Here is a 21,043-nt window from a genome sequence, read left to right as displayed (position 1 = left end):
TGATGAGTAGCTTTTGGAAATGACAGATACTCTATTGTGACTGAAATATGCATTTTGTAAGTCATAACTTTACTTGGTATTTAAATAAACTGTGTATGTACCGTGTGCAAGATTTATGCAGACACAGCTGGAGGTATTCTGCTCACAATTCCTATGGTTGCAAATGTCTTTCAAGTTTGAAAATGTGTTGCGAAGTAGATACCTTTATGATAATTGGAAGTTCAGCTTCTCTGTCTTGCCTCTTTTTTTCTCTCTTTTTTTTTTTTTATTTTTTGAATACAATTAACACATCACACACTTCACCTGGTCTCTCCTCATTTACCTCCGACACTGCCTTGATATTTATTTAGACACATGTGGTGTCTTTGCTTTGAACTCAATAGTTGGTATATTCGCTAGATTTTTTTTGAATAAACGTGTTTCTCGATTAGAGATATACAATTAGTTTGCATTGTTAGAGAAAACTATACGTATTGATGGCAATTTAAGTCTTTTACGTATTTGTTAGATGATCATTTGAAGACTGTAGAGAAAACTGTGATTACTATCAAATCAAAATACCCACCGAGAAGCAAAAGTGGCTCATTTTGAAATAGTTCTCATGGGGGAACAGTGCAGATAAGATATACAAAAAGATATCCAAAGAAAAGTGTATGTCTGTCAACACTATATATATATATATGAATAATGCATTTAATTTGAACTTGTATTTTCTATAGCACAAACATGAAGAACAGAACTCAGTGATTTGCTTGAATTAAGCTTTATTCTGTCCAGGTTCAGCAGTGGTGGTTTTTATTTCTGTAAATGAAAGTAAGACAGTGCATCTATTTTAAATCCAGTTTAAGAATGTGATTTTTAACTATTGTTGGCCTGTTTTTTATTCCTTACACAAATTTTTATTGATTATGCCCTGGTACATTGTATGTGCATAGCTGCTAACAACATAACAACAAAATCCTCCAGAAGACAACTAGGAATACATGAAATATTTTTTGTAATTTTTGTAGGAAAGTAAGTATCTCTGTGATAGATATGGTCCAATGACATTTAGCTGAGGAGAAAAGCGTGTGAAAATATCATACTGCTCAATTTCAGATCCTCTGGAAATTCAGTTTGGGTTTTCTTGCTCTTTTTGTTTTATTTCACTTTTAGCAACACTAGTAAGGCTTGAAGGATTTAAAAGAAATAAATCCAAAATTCAGCCCCAGCTTTGTAACTTTTGTAATGGGAGCTAAACTGTGCCCGTGAGTGAGCTTTACACAAAACGCTGCCTTGCTGCTTCCCGGAGGTCTGTGTCCCAGGCGCGATGGTCCTCCCGGCTCCTGCGGCCGGGTGCGTTGGAGATGGGGACCGCGCAGGGCTCGGGAGCGTCCCCAGCCCGGGAGCCCGCGGCCGCGGAACGGCGGCGCCTCCGGTGCTGCTCCGAGGAGCCGCCGCGCAGCAGCCGCGTCCCCGCTGCGGGCAGAGCTGTTGGGAAGGGGGGACGTACATTCACCATATCATAACAGGGCAAAGGGAAACCGGGGCTTGCCTTTGGGATGCCCTCAGCTTGTACTTTGAGTTTTGAAAATGCACATTTAAAATATATGGTCTCTATGTAAAATTATTTGGAAGATAGGATAGAGATATTTTTCTTCTATGAAATCATTCTACAATAAAATATTTCAAGTATTGGCTAAGCTGTAAAGCTTAGGGCTGATAAACAAAGCATCTGAAGCCAAATGGCCCCTTAGCTAACCCCAATTAAAATAAAGATTTCATTGCGCTCTGTCCTGACAGAGAGGGAACATATTGTTGCCTTTAAGGGAGTTTGGTTTAGTTAATGAAATAATTTATTTAATTTTTTCAAGTACTGAACCTAATTAAATAAGTTTCAACTTGACTTGTAGTTGAGGACATTTTAACTCCTTAAAGGTTACTTTTGTGTCCAAGTGTAATGCTCTCTTGCTGTAATTTCTGATGCAATGTTTAGTTTTCTGCACTTTATGTAATAGGAAATATTGTAGTAAATCTTTGGTGAGTAACCATGTGCCTGTCCTATATGCACATATATATTTACTGTTGATTCTAAATGTATAAAACCTGTTATCAATGTTGTAGTCTTCGAACACTCTATTTAACATTTTTACTCAGATTTAGTAATGTATTCTGGATTCTTAAAAGTACTGTGGAAACAAATGTGACATTCTTGCTCTGAATGCATCTGAAAAGCTGCAAGTGATTCTGTGTGCAGTCCAACCTGCATTTGTCAACTACTATTATATTACACCTTCTCCACCAAAAATATAGGGAGAATGCAGCCAGCTTATCTGAAGACGCTTTCTTTTCACATGTACCAGCATTTTGTGTTCCACGCTTGAAGGCAGTTAGAGTGGGAACACTTACATCTTTGCCAAAATTTAAAAAATGTTAAATGGCGGCTGTGTCTCTTGCAGAAAACTCATGTGAGAGGAGTTAGTCTGTACCGAGTGAATGCAAGTGTTTCTGCCTTGGGTATCTTCCCTGTGCTGTGTTGATGTAAGAGCTAGAGACCAGTGTTAGTCAGAAAGCAGTAGGGTTTCTAATTAGTTGATACAGAAGCCAAATCCAAGTAAAGAAGTTGATGCTTAAGGTAAATAATTTTTAGTCATAACAGATATTTAAATATCTTTACCAAAAAGCGGTTGTTAAATTATAAATACTTTCTGTATTGGAATAATGACTTTCCAGTTAGTAGGGATGACTTTTTAATCACAAATTTTAAAACATACATATGTCACATCTCAGGATTTGTGGGTTTTTAGCATAACGTTATGAAATATGTGTACTCTTACCAAATGTCACTTAATCATGCATTCTCCTTTGCATTCTAGCTTTCTTAAAATGAATTTCCAACATGAGTAAGGAAACAATCTCCTGCAAAAAGGAGTATTGATTTCCCTAAGTCAAAGTTCTGCCCAAGGCTTTTGATTGCTTTTGCTTCAGATATTTGGTGTGATGCAGTATTTGGTTGTTACCCTTACCAGTGGAGATAAATGTTACTCAAAGAATTGCAGCCCTTGAGAGGAAATAAATAAGCAGGCTTATTTACAGATGATTCACTGGGTATTTAATAGTTTGTAATGGGTTTTCAGGTGAAAAACATTGTTCTTTTATGTAGGTATGAACATAAGTGAAATGAAAGAATAGATCCTATTGAAGTCTTAAAAATCTCTTATTATTTAACAGATTAGCAGATCTTTAAAAAAATTTCTAGGTATGAACTCCAAACTCCAAAGCAGTCCTATTCATTATAATTAGGAAATATTTCAGATATCTTGAAAATAGTTGCCAAACATAACCAATATAAAGCATCACATCTAGCCAGGGCTCTAGGCACCATAACTCTGCCCTAAAGCTGTGTTGCCTGCCCGTTACCCTGTCATAGCTTATTGTTCTCAATTTTAATTAAATTTTACTAGCAATTTTGCAGTCATAACTGGCAGGAAAGTTCTCTGAAGACTATTATACCCACAGGATATTTCCCATGTTTGTTTATTTGTTTATTGTTTTCAATCTTGTCCAAATTTTGTTCTTCGGGAGTCTGTGGCAATGGAGAACTTGGAACCTGAAATAGAGAAAAAGATCCTTAGCTGGCAAGGATCAGTTTGCAAGCAGAAGAAATCAATTACAGTTTGTGGTGTTGGGGGCACAGCCTGCCCGGGGTCAGGTAAGAAGTCTGGAAACCTGACTGACTGGGTAAGGGCTTTATCTGGATGTGTTCACGCTGCCTGTAGTGTAACCCTGAGGTATCGTGTGTGTGGCCTTCAATATGCATGTGCTGAATCTTCAAAAGGAAAAACTACGTTTGCAATGCTGCAACCTCCAGTTCCTGCTTTTCTGCCTTTTAAAGTACACCTCAGTGCTGTGCCCAGCTTTTCCTGTGATATCCCAGAGTTTAATGTCACCTATTTTGCGTTAAAAAAAAAAAAAAAAAAAAAAAAAAAAGTAATGCAGGAACATCAGTCCTTGTTGTTGTATTGGAAGCCTTGTAATATTAATTGGCTGTCAAATCCCTAAGAAGTAATGGATTAATGTGCTCGATCGTATTGCCCTGCTCGGAAGCCGAAGTTTGCTGATGTCCCCAGCCTCTCTATTTAATGCAATTACAACTATGCATTCAGGACATTTCAGTGGATTGCATTTCATTAATATGATTTGAGCAGACAATACTAAGCTGCTGTTGGGCCCTCTCTGACAGCTAATTACTAAAATGAAGTGTGTACACGGCTAAGAAACAATGGAGCACTCGTCAGGAGCGTTAGAACGATGCAGAGGTGGAGCCGAGCCCCGGGGCCGCTCCGCTGTGCTGGCTTTGGTGGGGGTGCAGGTGGAGCCTGGGACATGTATAGCCGTGGTGGCAAGTTAGACACTGAAGAAATAAAGTTCGTTACCGTGACTAAAACACTTTGTAGTCCTATTTTCCCCTTTTCTCTGTTTAGTTTGAACATTTATATATATTTAACTCAAATGCTAAACCCACCTTTCCTTTCCTTAGAGAACTCATTTCTGTACGTATTTCCGTAAAGCATTATGTGAATACTGGAGAGAGTGTGAGTTTGAGACAATTTTATTGGGTTATTTACAGGAAAAAGGGTTCCGGGTGCTAGGAAGAAGGTGGGTAGGAACAGACATCTCGTCGCCTTGCCCAGTACAAAGCGTCGGGCTGCGAAGGTTGGGAGCGCACGGGAGGGAGCTGCTCTTGTCAGGTGTGCTGGGGACGTTCCCCCGGCTCGAGGGGAGTCTGACAGCTCTGCTGGGATTTACTTAATCCACGAGCAACAGCCGCCTCCGCGAAATCCGTGAGCTGAAAATCTCAGTACGGTGAAAATAGTGCGGGCAGAAGTAACAAACAGGCTTTCTACCTTCCTGCGCCTTCCTAAGCTTCTGCTTTCTTCCTTTCTTCTGATGGCCACATGTTCTAAATATATATGTATGTATTTTACTATTCTCATTTTTTTCATCTTTATACCATATTTGATTTTCAACCACTAGAAATGATGTTACTAGAGAGTTATATTACTTGTCATAAAGAAAAGTAAAAAAGGAAAAGCAAGGAAGTGCTTCATCACTGAGTGGGTAGGATCTCTCTCCCATCCCATCTCTGCTTTAGGCTTTCTGCGTGTTTTTTGGTAACAGTTTTGCTGCAGAAGACACAACGTCTCTGTTTGAAAAGCTGTGCTGCACCTTGGCTGTTGGGAACATTCTGTGCCATCTGAGAACTATTCTTGTGCATGTGTCAGCAGGAGAAGCTAGAACCACAGTGTATTTATTCCTGGGGAAGGGGGTTTACCTTAAGGCCTCTGTAAAAGCCTGTTTTACCCAGGGTATTTTTGTCTTCATCGTATGTGTGCCAAATTATGCAAAATATTTTGGTGGTGGCTACGAGGCTTTCTTTTTATCAGCCAATTCTATTGACTTCTATACTGCTATGAAAGTCGTTATTGGAATTTTTTTCAGTAGATGGAGTCACAAGTTTCCAGTGTCGACTGTATTGATCTGTGCTTCCCTCACCTGGATGTGAGAGCCCCTGTCACCCGTGAGCCACTCGCTGCATTTAATCTGCATGGGGACACAGGCAAAATGGGGCTCGCGTCAAGTCCAGTCCAGCCTTCCTGACCTCAGTGGTGCCCGCTTGTCTTTCTGCTTTTGCATGGCATATTTCTTTTTAATGTTTAAACACTTCAGATAGTGAACAGGAAATGAGGAAATGCGTGGTGAGAAACCTGGCCAAAAATGCTGATTTCCGCCAGTTTGGAGTCAGATGACCTGTATGACTTAGTTCTTGGACAGTGTGAGGACATCCTTTTTAAAATGTATAGCTTTCAACGGCAACTCAGGAGTCGTAACTGATGCGTCCAAGAAATTTTGCTCTAATATTCAGTCGTGAATCATTCAGGGACCTACAAAGATAAGTTACCTCAAGCATTTTCAACAAGTATAATAGATACGACAACATCTAATAACAGGTCTTTGGCATACAATGTAGTGCTTATAACGCCAGTAATTTAATGGCTGTTGTTACAGTGTTTAGCACCAAATACTTCATTTCAGTTGTATTTAAATGTTTCAAGACCTTCCTTGAAGAGGATTCCTTAGGATTTTCTTCTTATTCATAGGTTTTCTGTTACAAGGCACTTTAAAAGTTTCTGTGTCCAGTACATCAGACCAGACAATTTGTATGTCTGGTAAAGGTGGGAGAATGCACAAATTATTGGTAGCTTTTGAGTGGAAACCAAACGGCGTGCATTCATAAGTTTAGGACATCAAATGTATCCCTGGAGTTGTCTTAGCGTCAAGAAATCTGTGCAAATGAATAATGCTCTCAGTGCGTGGTACAAGCAGCTGATGTAAGCTGCGAGGCAGCCAGGGATTTAAGGGATGCTGTGAGAGTGGGAGGCTTGGAGCGCTCCCGAGCACCGAGCAGGATGCGCTAGCAAGAGGCAGAGGCTTTCATTGCTGCTATGTGCAATGACAGTACGAGAGCTACTTTTCTAATGCAAGTACTGTAGCAAAGATTGTATTGGCAGCAATGTTCATCCTGTGACTGCTACACACTGAAACATTCTAAGAAAAATTTTACTTAAATTAAAAAAATAATAATACCAGAACTGGAAACAATAACAACTTGGCAAAATCTTTTTTGTTGATACTTCGAAGTCCTATCAGCTCTGTAGAGAGTAGATGGAAGCACTCAACCACAGCAATTTCAAATAACAAGAGGCTCAAACACATGCAATTTCATTGAGCATTTTCTTTTACAAATTGATGTAAATTAATGTAATTTTGTATATAACATGCAGAGGTGGAAATAATAAAGTAGGTACCAGCAACTTCATGGAAACTCCTAAAGAAAATGACTACAAGCCATACTACAAGCCTGTAAAATAATTGCAGTAGAATAATACTTTACTATTCTTGATTTTGAATTGTGTCTAAAATTTTGAATTTTTGAAAACTGCCTCAATTGGCAAAAAAGGGTAGGAGTAGATTATCAATAGAGTCTGTTCTGCCTGATCGGCTCAAATAGTCTTGCCGAGGGTGTGGAGTAGTTTGCCATCCTTGCAACTCATCTTTCAGAACAGGTTCCAGACTGAGCTCTGCCTTCATGTATTCTCTCTCCATGGAAATTATGTCCTTTTTCTCATTCTGAATTAGATGAGTACAAAGAAATCTGTATTTTACATATTTATTAACAAGACTTTCTTCCCCATGGTATTGTAACTATCTTCACTGCTTTATGCAAAGAAATTACAGGGAGAATTAGCAAACCTTCAGGAGATATTTGTGATCGCTCCTTTCGAGTGTTATTGCTCCTCTCTGCCTTCCTGTCGCGTGTCGCCCTGGCAGTCGTTGCTCACCGGCTTTCTTGCCATTCCCCGGCTTTGTTTTCTTTTAATTCTGAAATGAAAGACACAGACCTCAGGTCAAGCCCAGATCTCCTTGGATATTCTGTTGTTAGAAAGCTGCTGTGATTGAAGAAATGGTGCATAGTGCACTGTCTGGCATGTGCTGGGTTAAGGGAATTTTTAGCTTCACCAAAAAGTATTTGGTCAGATACTCAGGTGTTGGAAATTTTCTTAGCAACATCAGTCACCTAGGAACATGATCATCTGCTGTTCTGGGGTAGAGATTACAGAGCTTAATGATTAGCTACTATAAGCTGCAGCTGATGCCAGACTCTACCCCCTTTACACCTAATTAGCCTCATTAATGAGCTCTTGTGCTCTCCGCAGAGAGGGCTTCCTCCTCGGGATGGGAGCAGGAATACCTTGCCAGGTACTTGTGCTGAAGCCCTTAATTACTGCCTACACCTGCAAAGCCTCGCGGCTCTGCCGGGGTTGTTGCCTAGCTGAAATTGGGCTTATTTACAGTGACCATGCTGCAAAGTATTAACTCCTTAACACCTCAGGAACTGCTTTTAAGTTTGGAAGTATTTATGTAGGGTAAAAATCTAAATGCCCAAAGATTTCACCCAGAACAAAGTTGCCTATGTAACCTGTGAGGTTTTTTTTATATGTAGCAACAATGTTTATATGAGTGCTTGAGTATTTGGTTTAACAATTCAAAATGGATCGAAATAATTTAAAAATAGGCTCAAGAGGCAAGTTCCCGCTGATCCAGTCTTTTCTCAGGTTTTTTCAATGCGAGTTCCCGGTTGACCCTTCGGAAGCCGTTCTCGTGGCGCTCGGTTGTGTGCGGTGAGCGAGCCCACGTCGCCGTCCTGCAGCGCCGCGGCCTGAGGCGGGCCAGGGCCGGCGGCTCCTGCTGCTCCCCTGGCTTCCCAGCGCCTGCCTTGGGCTGCGGGAGCCCTTTGGGCAGCCGAGGCTCTCGTGAGACACCCGTGGGCTATAAAGGCTCAGTGCGTGGAGCCTGGAGACGCCTCCCGTGACAAACTGTGGACAAATGCTGCCCTCCCTGGAAAGAACTTCCGAGCTCCTGCAGAGCCTGCTCCGTGCCCGGAGCCTGGAGAGCAGCAGAGCTCCCGGGAGGAGATGGAGAAAGTTGTGTGGTTAGTCCATCAACTCCAGCCCTGAGGAGATTCCTAGCAGGGTGCTGGGTAAATTTGAACTGAAACACTGAAACATTGGAAGAGAGTCAGGAGAATTAAAAAGGAATTTGGAATAAAAGTATTAATTCACTGGGCTGAAAGAAGCTGAGAAACTGAAAGCAGGGACTTTACTTAGAGGTGTCAGATCAGCTTAATCATCATGATGAGCTCCGCTCGGAGCATGCAGAGCGAGTGCTGGTTTGCTTTGCTGATCAGGCACAGCATCAGGCCTCGGCGAGCAGGACGCGCTGCGCCCTGAGAGCCCCCGCATCCCTACGTGCCCCTGCACCATGCAGGTGTGTCAAGTGCTGGAATACGGCATAAAAATGCAGATATTTGAACAAGGTTTTGTTAATTGCTGACGCTTTTTGCTGCTCTTACGTAACTGGGAGTGCATTCCGTGAGTTGCCTGGTGGAAATCGTGGGGGGTTTCGTTCTGTTTCCGCGATGAGAAAAGCTGAGGTTCCGGGGCAGAGATTGCCTTTTCCAAGAGAGAATTGTCACGGAGGGCGCGTGGCTCTGGTGGGGAGCAGAGCTGGCATTTTTGGCCTAGCAGATAGCTGCCCATCTGTTCTCTGTCAGAATATGTTAGAAGTGCATCTGGATTGGTGCCCCAGCGTCGCGGCGCGGGGCGCGCACGTGGCTGTCTCCACGACAACTCGAGGCGCTGCGCCGCGCCGCTCCGAGCCAGATGCTTCTCTGCACATGTGGTCTAATTAGATGGCAGTTTTTTCCCTTCGCCAAAGAGTTCAGAAATCTCGCACGGTTCCGTGTCAGAAGCTGTAGCGGGTGTAATGGGAGCTGCGGGCGTCTTGTGGCCGCGCACGGAGTAGCGGCCCTTGGCACCACGCTGCGCTCGGGGTGCTGGGCCCGGCCTGCCGCGGGGCAGAGCGTGTTCCCCGCGGCAAAGAGCGGGGAAAGAACCTGCGGGAAGTGGGAACAGGGAAAACCAGCGTGCCGGGGTTTTTTCCCCCTTCCACACTGGATGCTACTTTCTCTTTATGAATATTTCAGGAAAGAACTGGGGGACTGAGACGGATTGTATATCTTGCAGTAAATGCTTACGGTACATGTCTCTCCTGGCTTTTTTTCATTTTTTTTTCCCTAAGTATTTCAATAAAAGCTGCAGGAAGTGAGATGATGCAGGATCTTAAACCGTAAGACACAGGGAAAGGGTTTCATTTGGTGCAGATGATCAAGGAGCTCTGTCAAAAGTAATTGGAAAGTAGCACGGTGTTTTTGCATTTATGCTAATGTAGGGTTTTTTTCTCCAAGTCTGTCTTGCCTTCTCACATGGTAAAATCTGAGCCTATTCCTGACAAAGAGGGAATAAATGGTGAAAGAAAAATGAGGTGTTCTTCATTTAAAAAGGAGAACGCTTCACTATTTCCTTTCCTACCTGTAAGGAGGAGCACCTGGAGCTGCACAGGCTCAAGGGGTAGTTTGTTCCCAGGAGTTACTGGGACAGACCCAGCCCAGCCTGCGAGGAGCAGCCCGGGGGCTCGTGCCCCTGGTGTGGCAGAGCCTCCCTCCAGTTGCTCCCGTGTAGGGATGCGTTACCAGCGAGTTCTAGTCCCATATGTGTAATAAATAGCCGTAGCAAGCATATGTACCTGTGCGTAAACACAATTAATCGTTGACCACTTAGGTTTCTCCAGAGACCGTTACATGACTGGAACAGAAAGGAGTGAAACCTTTTTCTGGTGCACTGACACCAGTGCCCCTGATTGTCTGTCCCGGGGGAGGGATGGATTCCTGTTCGGAAGTGGCTTCTCTAGCTGTTTTCCATGGGGGTGGCAGCCCCGGTGCATATTCCGTCAGCCTGGGGAGTTTTCCTGTCTGCTTTTTGAGGAGGCTTCTGCACCAAATTATCCTCCAGCAAAACATGATGACGAATCAAACTTCAGTGAGTTCTGTTATGATAATAATAGCATTTACATTGACATTTATTATATGGAGGAGGTGACAGTGCATATTATGTTACTTACATGTTTGTGCATTAGTGTGTATAGCAGAGATGTCCTAATGAAGTGCAAATTCAAAGAAGTTCTGTTGCACTGCAACCCTCTTCTTTACTGAGATCTTTTTTATTTCTAAGCTAAAAGAGCGTGGTTCTCATCTCCTACTGTTATGACTAAAGTTGCTTCTTCATATTGCTTTACAGAAGCTAGCAACAGCTTTTTTTTTCTCCTTCAGCATGTGCATTAGCTGCATATTGAGATATTTTTCCTCTCAAGGATCAACCTTTCTAGTCGATGTGCGTTCTGGGATCATCATACAACGGAGTCATATGCATCAAGCACAAAATCCTGTGCTATTTTCAATCAATTGCACTGTGCTTTCTCCCCACAATTAGATAAATTAACAGTAGGTGGTCTTCGTCACAGATTATTTTCATTTAGTATTTTATATATTGAATTCAAATCTTGTTCTTCCAATATGATAGAAATGTCATTGATTTGGATGAGTTTTGGTTATTTACATGTGTCTAAGAAAACAAAATATTCTCCTTTGTTATCTCTGAGCTTACTGGTCTTCTCTAAATCTCGGACAGTCATTTTTCATTTCTCTAGGCATTGCTTTTTTGTCTCATTTAACAAAATATTTTGATATTATTTTGAATTTTAATAAATGAAACAAAGCTTGTAATTTGTCTCGTGTAGGAAATACTTTGTGTAGATTATATTTTCAAGTGCACTTTTATATTTTGTCATAGAAGAAAATAACTCACATAAAAGAATTGCTCTGTGATTTTTCTCCCTTTTTTTTTGTATTATCACTAATGTTCCACAATAGCTAAAAGAGAAAAAGGCCTTTTTTATTATAGGGGATTTGAATTGGTAGCTGCTTTGCATGCAGAACATACTAGCTTCAATGGGAGTATTGCTCATGGAATGATTGCAGAACTAGGCCCTGAAATTACCTTGCCAGCTAATGATAAAATCACATGCAGGCCACAGGGGTTTTTGTGGAATAAATATAAGAGTGGAACAATATACAGTACACATTATACCAGTAATTTAAAGCATATTCAGGACAAAGAGAGAGTTCCTGGTGCAGGCAGCATCATAGAGATTTGCTGTATCTGATAAAGATTAGGTTTCTTGGCTCATAATACCATACTATTACTTTTCTTTTGTTAGTCTTTCAACACCTACACTCATGCATTGACACAATATCAAGTAGGAAGAGGAAGAATAGCCTTGTATTTAAGGTACTGAACAGGGATTAAAGAAATTTCGGTTCTTTTCCCTGGCTCTGCCAGAGACTTTTGTGACCGTGCACAAGTAACTTATTATTTTCCTGCCTCTATTCTTGATCTGTGGAATGGTGATCCCCCTCGGCCCCCCAGCAGAAACGCTTTCTTGCTGCTTCCTTGCACTTTATCTCCCCGGTGCGTTGCCCGCGCTCCGGAGGCGGCTGTAGGTGCTCAGGGATAAGGGCCGGCGGGCAGATCCGGGCGATGCAGAAATCCGGGCAGGCAGCGGGCTGCGATAGCCACATAAACACATGCAAAAGAGCGTGCGCGATTGCACTGAATCGGCTCAGAATTTGTAAATATGGGTGTGTGTCACCGTGCTTTGGCCCAAGAGGAAAACGCCAAGTGACCTAATAAAGTAAAAGGGGCCGCAGGGAGAAGATAAAACAGCTACACTGCTGTGTGATTTAAGCTTTTTTCCATTTACTCCTTTTGCTGTTAGTTTCATCTTGCATTTTTGTTTGTTTGTTTTGCTTTTCAAATTTTGGTAGATCCTTAAAGGTGTTGGTTGTTACTGTCTGAATTAATATACTAAAGTGTTGTTGAGCTTCTGCTGGTTATTCACATTTGAAGTAGTTTTCTTGCAAGGTTTTAATGCACACACCTTATTTCATATTGTTTCTACAAAAGTCTCATAGTAATTGTAATATGCCTAAAATAGATTTTTTTTTTGAATCTTAAGATATTTTGGATATTTGTAGAATTGATCGAAGCTTAATGACAGAGTGTGTTATTAAAGGCATAAAAGAAGCAGTGTTGGCTGTAGGCTTCTAATGACAGCGTTAAACCAGATTTGAAGATTGAATATCTGCATATTGTATTTTTGCATTTAGAATTTAATTATGCATAAATGTGTTTCGACCTCACTGGCAGCCAGCTGGTAAATGGTGATGCCTTCAATAACTGTATGAAAAACAGCATGATATAAAGTCCTTACTGGCTGAAGTGGGCATTTAGGTAGGACCCAGTGATGGGGCAGTTCATTGGTGTATTTGCCAGCCTTTATTAGTAAATATATATGTTTGAAATACTTTGCAAGATCACACCTTTCACGTTGAAGTAATCTGTGTAGTTCCTGTTAGCTGTGCTAATTCATGGGAACAGTTAAAGTGGTCTCTGAACAGTTAGTTTGCTTTCCGAGAAGTGTGGTCAAATCTCTGAGCACATGATTTCTTTGTTCCTGAGCAGCATCTTGAAATGCTAATAAAACTGTGCCATCATTTGCTTAATACAGAGTATTTGATCTGTGCTTTCCATTATGACTGAGGCAGATGCAAAGAGCTCTCTTGTGCTGAACATATGTACTAGTTATGGGGAGGTTATTTGTCGTTGCAAATGCAAGCTGAATGAGCCAACGTCTTATCGAGTGTCTGCCACCAATTTCGGGTTTTCTTTATGGAGTCCTGCTGGCTGCCTGATCAGCCTTCTTCAGCTCTGATGAGCTCCTCTTTCCTTGACATGGTAATCGCGGGTCTGGAAAGGTCTGCAGAGTGTTTGCTGCTGGTTGCTGTTGTAGCCGAGTTTGACATATACATCCAGATCAGTAGGACCTTCCTCTTATCTTAGTTTCATTATAATTCTGGGTTGAATTCAGGACAAAGGGATGTCACTACAGGCTTTATGCTTTGCAACCTAATCAGTTTTTGTAAAGGCCGGAGCTTTTTGCAACACCTAGTTAGTAATAAATCTGTGATATATGAATCTCTCCATGTCACTGTTCTTGCTGGGTATTTGGAGTTGCTGCACTGTGTGCAGACACTGGATTTGCAGCGTGTGGACTGTCAGACTGCCATCCTGTTCTGCGCCCTTAAATTCCATATTCCATATTTTTTCATTCCATGACTAGTTTACAGAGCAGCTCTAATGGCTTGCGTGTTTATTAGAGGCTTTGAAAGAGCACCTACATGGTTTAAAGGCATGCATACAGCAGCACAAAATTCATTACCCTGCACCACATGCTGGCCGTGATAATGTGGGCGACGTTACGCGCATCGTCCATGGTGTAACTTTTAGGATTGTCTAAATGAAGCCTTCAGGCTGTGGGTTGTTTTTTCTACCCTGGAATCAGGTTGTATGAGATCCTTACTTGTCCAAGAGACTCTCACTGCTGCCCTAATCAAACCCTGTCTGTATTATTTTATTGTCTTTCCCAGCAGCCGTATGATGGCTTTAGTGCCCTGTTCCCGACGCGCTCTTCGGTGTTTCCTCCCTTGCGAGAGGGAAGTACTTGGCCTTCCATGAGCTGTCTTGGCGCTTGGGGGTTCTGCCAGAGGTGTCACCAGTGTCTGCCCTTCTCCCTTCCTCTAAGACCTCCTTTCATCTGCTGTTTTCTCTGCCCCCCCAGACTTTTAGTCCTTTATATTCACTGTGAAAGTGGCTGCTGTAAGCTCTTTGGCTTCTTAAGATATAACAGCAGGTTTCATGCAACTCCGTGACAGCATGAAATACTCTGGTTTCCTTTTTCACTTGCAGCTTTAGGTAGGTATTAAACATTATTTTAGTTTGTAATTGGATTCCAATTTCAATTGACTGGCAACAGCTCAGATGTGGGCTGAAACTTCAGCTTTTTAAGGGGTCAGGAAATAGCAGCACTGCCCTGATGAACTTCATTATGCCGTATGAATATAAAATATTCATATCAAGGGAGATTTGCAAAGCTGTGAAGGAAAGACACCTATTTTTACAATGTATCTGGGGTCTTAAGTCCTCATATTTTTAAGTTTCTTCTCCTGTGTTAGACTACAAACTAAACTACTTTGAAATGTGTGTATTTTTGTATTTATAAAATAATGTTGGAGTCCAAATGTGAAATATATATCTATCATCCAATAGTGCAAATCAAATCAGATTTACCATGCGATCAGTGTGTGCCACATTTAGAGCTTTTGCCGTGCCGTGCCTTGGCCCTCGTTGTGCTTTTATAGTTGTCGAGTTCAAGAACGGAGATTTAATCTGTTGGTGAGTCAAGGTCTAAATCCCAACTATGGGAAACAGAAAGTTTAGAAGCCAATAAGTTTATTAGGACAAGTCATTATAATTGTTTCACATGTGAGCAAGACTATTAATTTTTCAGAACATCTGCAGTTTTTAGCATGTCTCTTCTTGTACAGTGTCATCTGTCAGTAAAAGCAGAGCCGATTAGCTTTATAATTTACACCTAACTAAATCTGCCCAGAAAATGGTCTTACAGACCATCTTGCCTTTTTGTAATGAAGCCGTGGATGGGGTTAAGAAAGAGAGTGTTCCCGTCCCGGAGGTCAGGGAGGCCGGGAGCCGCTAATGCATGCTAAGCGGGCAAGCTCACGCTTGACCTTGATGATTAAAGTTTTTCTTTCCATCCAGCAGCAGTTGAGCCTGAATTGGCTCTTAAGAAGTCAAAAGGTCTAATCAGCCTAATGAACAAACTCAATCATTAGTACTTGGAGGGAGGAAGCGTGTTCACACTGCAGTAATGCGGGGCCGGGCGGCGGGAGGAGCGCGATGCGGGGCTGCGAACGCGCCCTGCCGCCCGAGGGGTGCTGCACGATGGCACCAGGGGTTGCTGGTTCTCTTTTCAAGTATTTTGTGAGAGGTAAATGAAACCCGAGCCTAGCTCTGGTGGACTTTTTCCCCTACTAAATCTGCACTTTTCTTCATGGCTTTCTCTGTTCTTTTTACGCCCCACCTTGAATGCGTGCCAGCCACAGATATTTTTCAGACAGCCTTTACTGCACTGTGAACACCGAATTTGATGGAAAGTCTTTTTCACATGGGTCGAATGGCCTCTGAATGCCGTTGTTTGCCGTCCTGTGGCCTGGGCCCGTTGCGCGGCTGCCTCGTCGTCACCTCTCCTGCGCTCCGGCCTGCATCGCGGTCCCGTGCCCACCGTCACTCCTGCTGCCCGAGGGAAAGGTTGAACAGATCCCGCCTGGGAAAGGTTGAACAGATCTGGCTTGCGATGGCAATAGTTGAATATAATGTATAAAGTCCTTCTGTGAGCAGCTTATGTTAATCCAAATTGTCAGTCCCATCTCAAAATCAACGAATGGGTTTTTCTCCTTGCCGATCACTTCTTGCGATCCCCGGTTGGCACTTCCAGCTCACATAGCAGTCCAGTTCTGTCCCTGCTCCCCATCCACCAGCACGAGTGCCAGGTCAGTTACTAGTCATTCGGATGTGTTAAAGCATTTCAGACAGTACATGCCTGGAGCTCAGGGGCAGAGCCTTTGCCAGCGCAGAATTGTCTCCGTCATCTTGCATCCTGCCATGACGATCTTTTCCAACATTTTCCCTTTGGTTATGTTGAAGAATGTGTCTTATACCTTACCCTGTCGAGAGCAGGCTGCAGAAACATGGCCATTCTTGCCTGTAAATGTTATACTGATTGTATTGTTCCCCATACCTAGAGTCAATCACTGGCAGATAAGTACAGTTTAAAATTACATTAATTATACTGGAGCTGTAATCTGATGATGGAAAAAACAAGACGCTCGAGTAAGCTGTGGTGTGTTTTCTCAAGTACGGTCTGTTTGGTGGTCCTGTCATCCTTTCATTAGACAGCCTACAGTCAATCAGATTTTTAATCTAAAAGGCTTTCAGGATTGACATCATATCACACTTTTAAAGTGGTTCTTCAGGGCTTTTTGCTATCTAATCTAAATCCCTCCATACTAATTACATATCAATATAATTTTATCATACTTTATTGTTTTTAATTTATTTGCTTGCTATGCTGAGTATTTGTAGATTCAAGCGTGGAGGAAATTTGTGCCTTACAGCAGATGCACAGCAGCCTTCAGCATTAACATAACTCATTAAAATAAGATAAAAGTAGAGCTGCAAAACAATCTCTGTCTTTTGCCAACAAGCTTGCAAAAAGGGGGAATTTCTCTCAGTTCCATGTATGAAAGTCTAATCTTTGTGCACCGTGGCTAGAACACAGCAGAAATGCTGGCCTGGTGAGCGTGGGTCCGCTGTGGGTCTGCCCCATGCAGGTGACGTGGCTTGTGGACTGGAGACACTGGGTCTTGCTCGCCTTGCTGGGTAGCGTGAGAGCCCCCTCGCCAGCATTAGCCAAACATGCAGAAAGCAAATGTGGTGCATCTTGATCATAAGCAATTTCCCCCGGTTTCCGACTTGCTTCTAAGTATCATGATGAAAAGCAGCTCTGTTCTCTCCACGTGCTAACCTGAAGAAAAACACTACTTTTTTTATAACATCTGCTTATGTATCTACTTTACGTATATTGGAAGTAGATAAGAGGAAGGCGTGCTCACTCCGTGCTTCCTCCCCAGGGTGAGCCCATCACCTTCTGCGAGGAGGCGTTCGTGTCGCACCGCTCCGCCGCCACGCGGCAGTTCCTGCAGAACGCCATCCAGCTGCAGCTCTTCAAGCAGGTACCGCCGCGCGGCCGTTACCAGATGCACTTGGGTGTCCTGAAAAGCCAAAGCATGGGAGGGTTGACATGGTGGCACTTTCTCTTATGCTGATATTGTAGTTCATTGATGGCCGCCTGGATCTTCTTAACTCTGGAGAGGGCTTCAGTGATGTCTTCGAAGAAGAGATTAATATGGGAGAATATGCTGGTAAGAAACGCAGTATTTTTAAGTAATTTTGGAGCCTGCCTCTGACCTGTTTGAGGCCTGATCAGATGGGTCACTGTGATCACTCATCTAGGTGTCTGAGGCAGCCATGATCCCGTATCTTGAAGTGTCTTAAATTTTTGTTCTTTCCTTTTTAAAAACTTTGAATAACGTATTGTAGTCTGAAAATGTCTGCTTGGCCTTTATAAAGCCTCAGGTTTCCCACTTGGCTAAAGTACAAATAAAGAGCTCTTGCAATGCAGGATAGTGAAAAAACCCTGGCTTTACCAAGAACCACCTGAAAATTTCTTTCAACAAGCTTGAAAAAGAAATATCTCAATGTTCTCAAATATCTGAAAGAGAACCCAAAGAGAATAGAAATCCTATGAGCAAGTAGAAGAAAAATTGAAGGTATCTGGACAATTCTTGATTATTTTATTTTCATTTATGGAACAGTCCATTCTGTTTCTGTAGTATTTGTGCTACCAGACTTGCTAAGTGCTAATGCTTCCTGTTGCAGCTGGTTTTTTGTTTATTTGAGCTGCAGTTTTGTTTATTTGTTTGTTTTGATTCTCTCCAGGCAGTGACAAATTGTACCTCCAGTGGCTCTCCACAGTAAGGGTAAGAACACGATATTTTTCCAACACACTCTCCAGGTTTTACTGGCCCAGTGAACGCAAAACTGGGACTCCTGATTGTTTTGTATTAAACACACCTTAAAACGGTAAAATGCAAAAAAAAAAAAAAATCCCCCATCAAAGAGATAAATGTGGGTATATTTATATGTATATGTGTATGTGTTTAAATATATAGAATATATGCACGTATACATGTAGGATGCTACATCTGTGAAATGAAATAAGGTACTATGCAGCAATGGCCTAGGGTGTGTAGAAGATATATATAAAACACCAACAAGACTTAGCAGATTGTTCTGTCTGACATATTATTGTTTTATATTATTTTTATGTTTGCACATGAAATCTACTATTTCTAGAATTAGGTTTATGGCTGGCTGTAGTTATGTTTCATTTTGCCTCTTTTTTTCCTCTAATCTAGTATGTAGATCCTAAAAAGGCAGCATGATTTTGATAATAGTATAGTGGGATGCTAAAAAGGAAAATATATTTACAAGTAGGATCTCACATCTTCAGAATGTGAAGACACAGGCTTTCTTGGAACTGAATTTTCAGCTCCAGATTTGATTATTTGATAGAATACTTTATTCCTAGAAATAATTAGATTTTAATGCCATGTGCAGGACATCCTCAAGGCTGACTAGAACAGCCACAGAATCCTGGTTTGATGAGAGGACTATAAGACAAGGGGTCTTGCCATTAGGAGAAACTGATGTTTTCGCTTTGAAAACTGGTGTACTGAACAGAATTGGGGTTCCTGTGGAAAATGAGGAAGGTCAAATATTTTTTTCTTAGGATTTTTTTTTTAATTTACCATTTTAATATTCAGATCTTCTAATAAGCATAGTTGAATCTCTGTTAAGTTGTTAAAAACACTGGGGTTTGGGTTGTTTTTTGTTTTAAAGAGCTTTGACAAATTTTATTCCATTTTTATCTTAATTATAGAAAGGAAGTGGAGCCATTCTAAATACAGTAAAGACCAAGGCTAACCCTGCCATGAAGACTGTCTATAAATTTGTAAGTATTGAGTACTGGCTTACTAGTGAGAGACGAGTCTAATCACAATTCCATTTTAACCTTTCAAGGGAGACTCAAGGCTTAAGTTCATTTTTATCGTGCTCAACACTACTTTAAGATGTGTGTTCCTCTAAATTTCAAATGTAAATGAAATAAATATTTTAAAATTAACTTTTTCTAAACACAACAGAAATGCAAATGGAAAGGAGAACCTGTGATTTCTTTTGAAAGTATGCATCCTATTTATTAAACAGAACTACTTCTGGGAAATCGTGCCTATATTCTGTACTAAGCAGCTCTACCACCTTATCATTACCCTGCTGGAAATCCATTGTTAGCTGAGGTTTCTGTGCTTGCAGTTTCATTGAAATAAGGGAATCCTCTCATTTCCTGGATTGTTCCAGCTTTTCTAAATTTCAATGTTAATGTTTTTGTATTCTCTTTTTATACTTGCTTATTTAGAATCCAACTTACTGATTTTTTGAGGTTTTTAAAATGAAAATGCTTTCAACTCTGTTAAAAATAGCTAGTATATAAGAGCTATATGGATTATATACACATAATAGCTACTATATTACTGTATTATTGTACATTTTCACTATACAGGAGGCAACATTGAAACAATTGAGGATTTCTTATACATGGAATCGTAGGAGATAATGCTGCAAGAAGATTTGACTTAAGTGTTCACATTTTTCCTCCTTTCCCTTCCAGCCTGAGAGATGAGTAGGGTTAGATTAGCTCTGCTAAGTGGAACTGGCATCCAGAGCACTGCAAGGAGGGAGTTTCAAGGTTTGCTATCACTATTGATTGCTAACTTATAGCAAAGGTAAATATAGCAAAGGGAAGACCTGAAGTCTGGAAGGGGAAAAGACAAAAGATGTCTCTGCTCTCAAGACAGAGAAATCAAAAATTCTGCAGCATTGAGTGATTTTTTTTTTTTTTTAGCTTTTTATTTGTTTTACTATCTGTTTTTGGTCCCTTGTGCCATTTTTTTCAATGCCTTTTTTAGTAACTAGAGAAGGTGAATCTTGTAAATCTTGATGCACTGAAATCAAGCATAGTCACTGCTGGAAATAGAAGGGGATTTTAACTTAAATTAATTTTTCATGCAGGCAAAAGATCATGCAAAAATGGGAATAAAAGAAGTGAAAAACCGCTTGAAGCAAAAGGTACTTGAAGTTTTTATTCAAAATGTATAAGCACCATGTATGAAATACTTAGCCACAAAAAGCATTATGTGATCAATAGGAAGCTGTTTGATACAGTGTTGTTAGCACACTTCAAAATGCATTACCAGCTGTCCTGGATTTTTCACACTGTTATAAATATTCACAGACAAAAAAAACTATCTTCAAATACACTAAGGCTCTGACTTAAACCCACAAAAGCCAGAAAATTGAGTGCTCTGCGTAGAGGGGTCCCTCTCCTCTCCTTTGTACTGGGGCCTCGCGCATCGGGGCAGTCATGGCAGTGAACTTTCTCCAAATGGCAAATGGTTGTTATTTCAACAGTAATGTCTCGGGGAAAATAACACAGAGTCTGTCGTTCGCCAGATGATTTACGCATTTCATGAGTATCGACTTTAAAGTTCAGGCACAAATAAATTATATCAGATTTGGTTTTCATTTTAAATTTGAATTTTGCAGCAAGACATACTCAAACTGTTTGTTGTTCTGTGAATGGCTTTTTTGTTTGTAAACAGTAAGATTCTGGGAATGCTGATCTGTGTTCAAGGAGTGTGTTACCCAATATTAATTGCCTATTTTAAGCCAGATGCATGGTCATATTGATACATACTGAATGGAGGAATGGTTAATTCTGCCTTTAGGTTTATTTCAGATACTGTATTTATTCTGTGAATCAGAGCTATTAAGAGTCTACTGGGAATACAGCATCTAATTTGTTAATATAACTGTGAAGCTCTCATTCAGATTTTTGTTTCAATTTATTGCGTATTAATTGGTGGGGTCTTTTTTTAAGTGTGGTATTTCAG

The 21,043-nt window shown here is 41.2% G+C and overlaps 1 protein-coding gene across 2 annotated transcripts in view; it reads left to right on the top strand.

Annotated features, from left to right (window-relative positions):
- The window catches only part of DENND1A (DENN domain containing 1A), a 154,344-nt gene that overhangs the window by 103,407 nt on the left and 29,894 nt on the right, over nucleotides 1–21,043 (top strand). For both annotated transcript variants that reach the window (XM_088525395.1, XM_088525394.1), the window contains exons 14-18: nucleotides 17,105–17,206; nucleotides 17,308–17,395; nucleotides 17,973–18,013; nucleotides 18,976–19,047; nucleotides 20,163–20,219. In XM_088525395.1, coding sequence (XP_088381521.1) covers nucleotides 17,105–17,206; nucleotides 17,308–17,395; nucleotides 17,973–18,013; nucleotides 18,976–19,047; nucleotides 20,163–20,219 — 360 coding nt within the window. The remainder of the gene's footprint in view (nucleotides 1–17,104; nucleotides 17,207–17,307; nucleotides 17,396–17,972; nucleotides 18,014–18,975; nucleotides 19,048–20,162; nucleotides 20,220–21,043) is intronic.

This window comes from Tinamus guttatus, unplaced genomic scaffold, assembly GCF_059628265.1.
Source record: "Tinamus guttatus ecotype Peru unplaced genomic scaffold, ASM5962826v1 Tinamus_guttatus_pri_ptg000226l, whole genome shotgun sequence".
Lineage (NCBI taxonomy): Eukaryota > Metazoa > Chordata > Aves > Tinamiformes > Tinamidae > Tinamus > Tinamus guttatus.
This window is presented reverse-complemented; position numbering and strand designations above follow the sequence as displayed.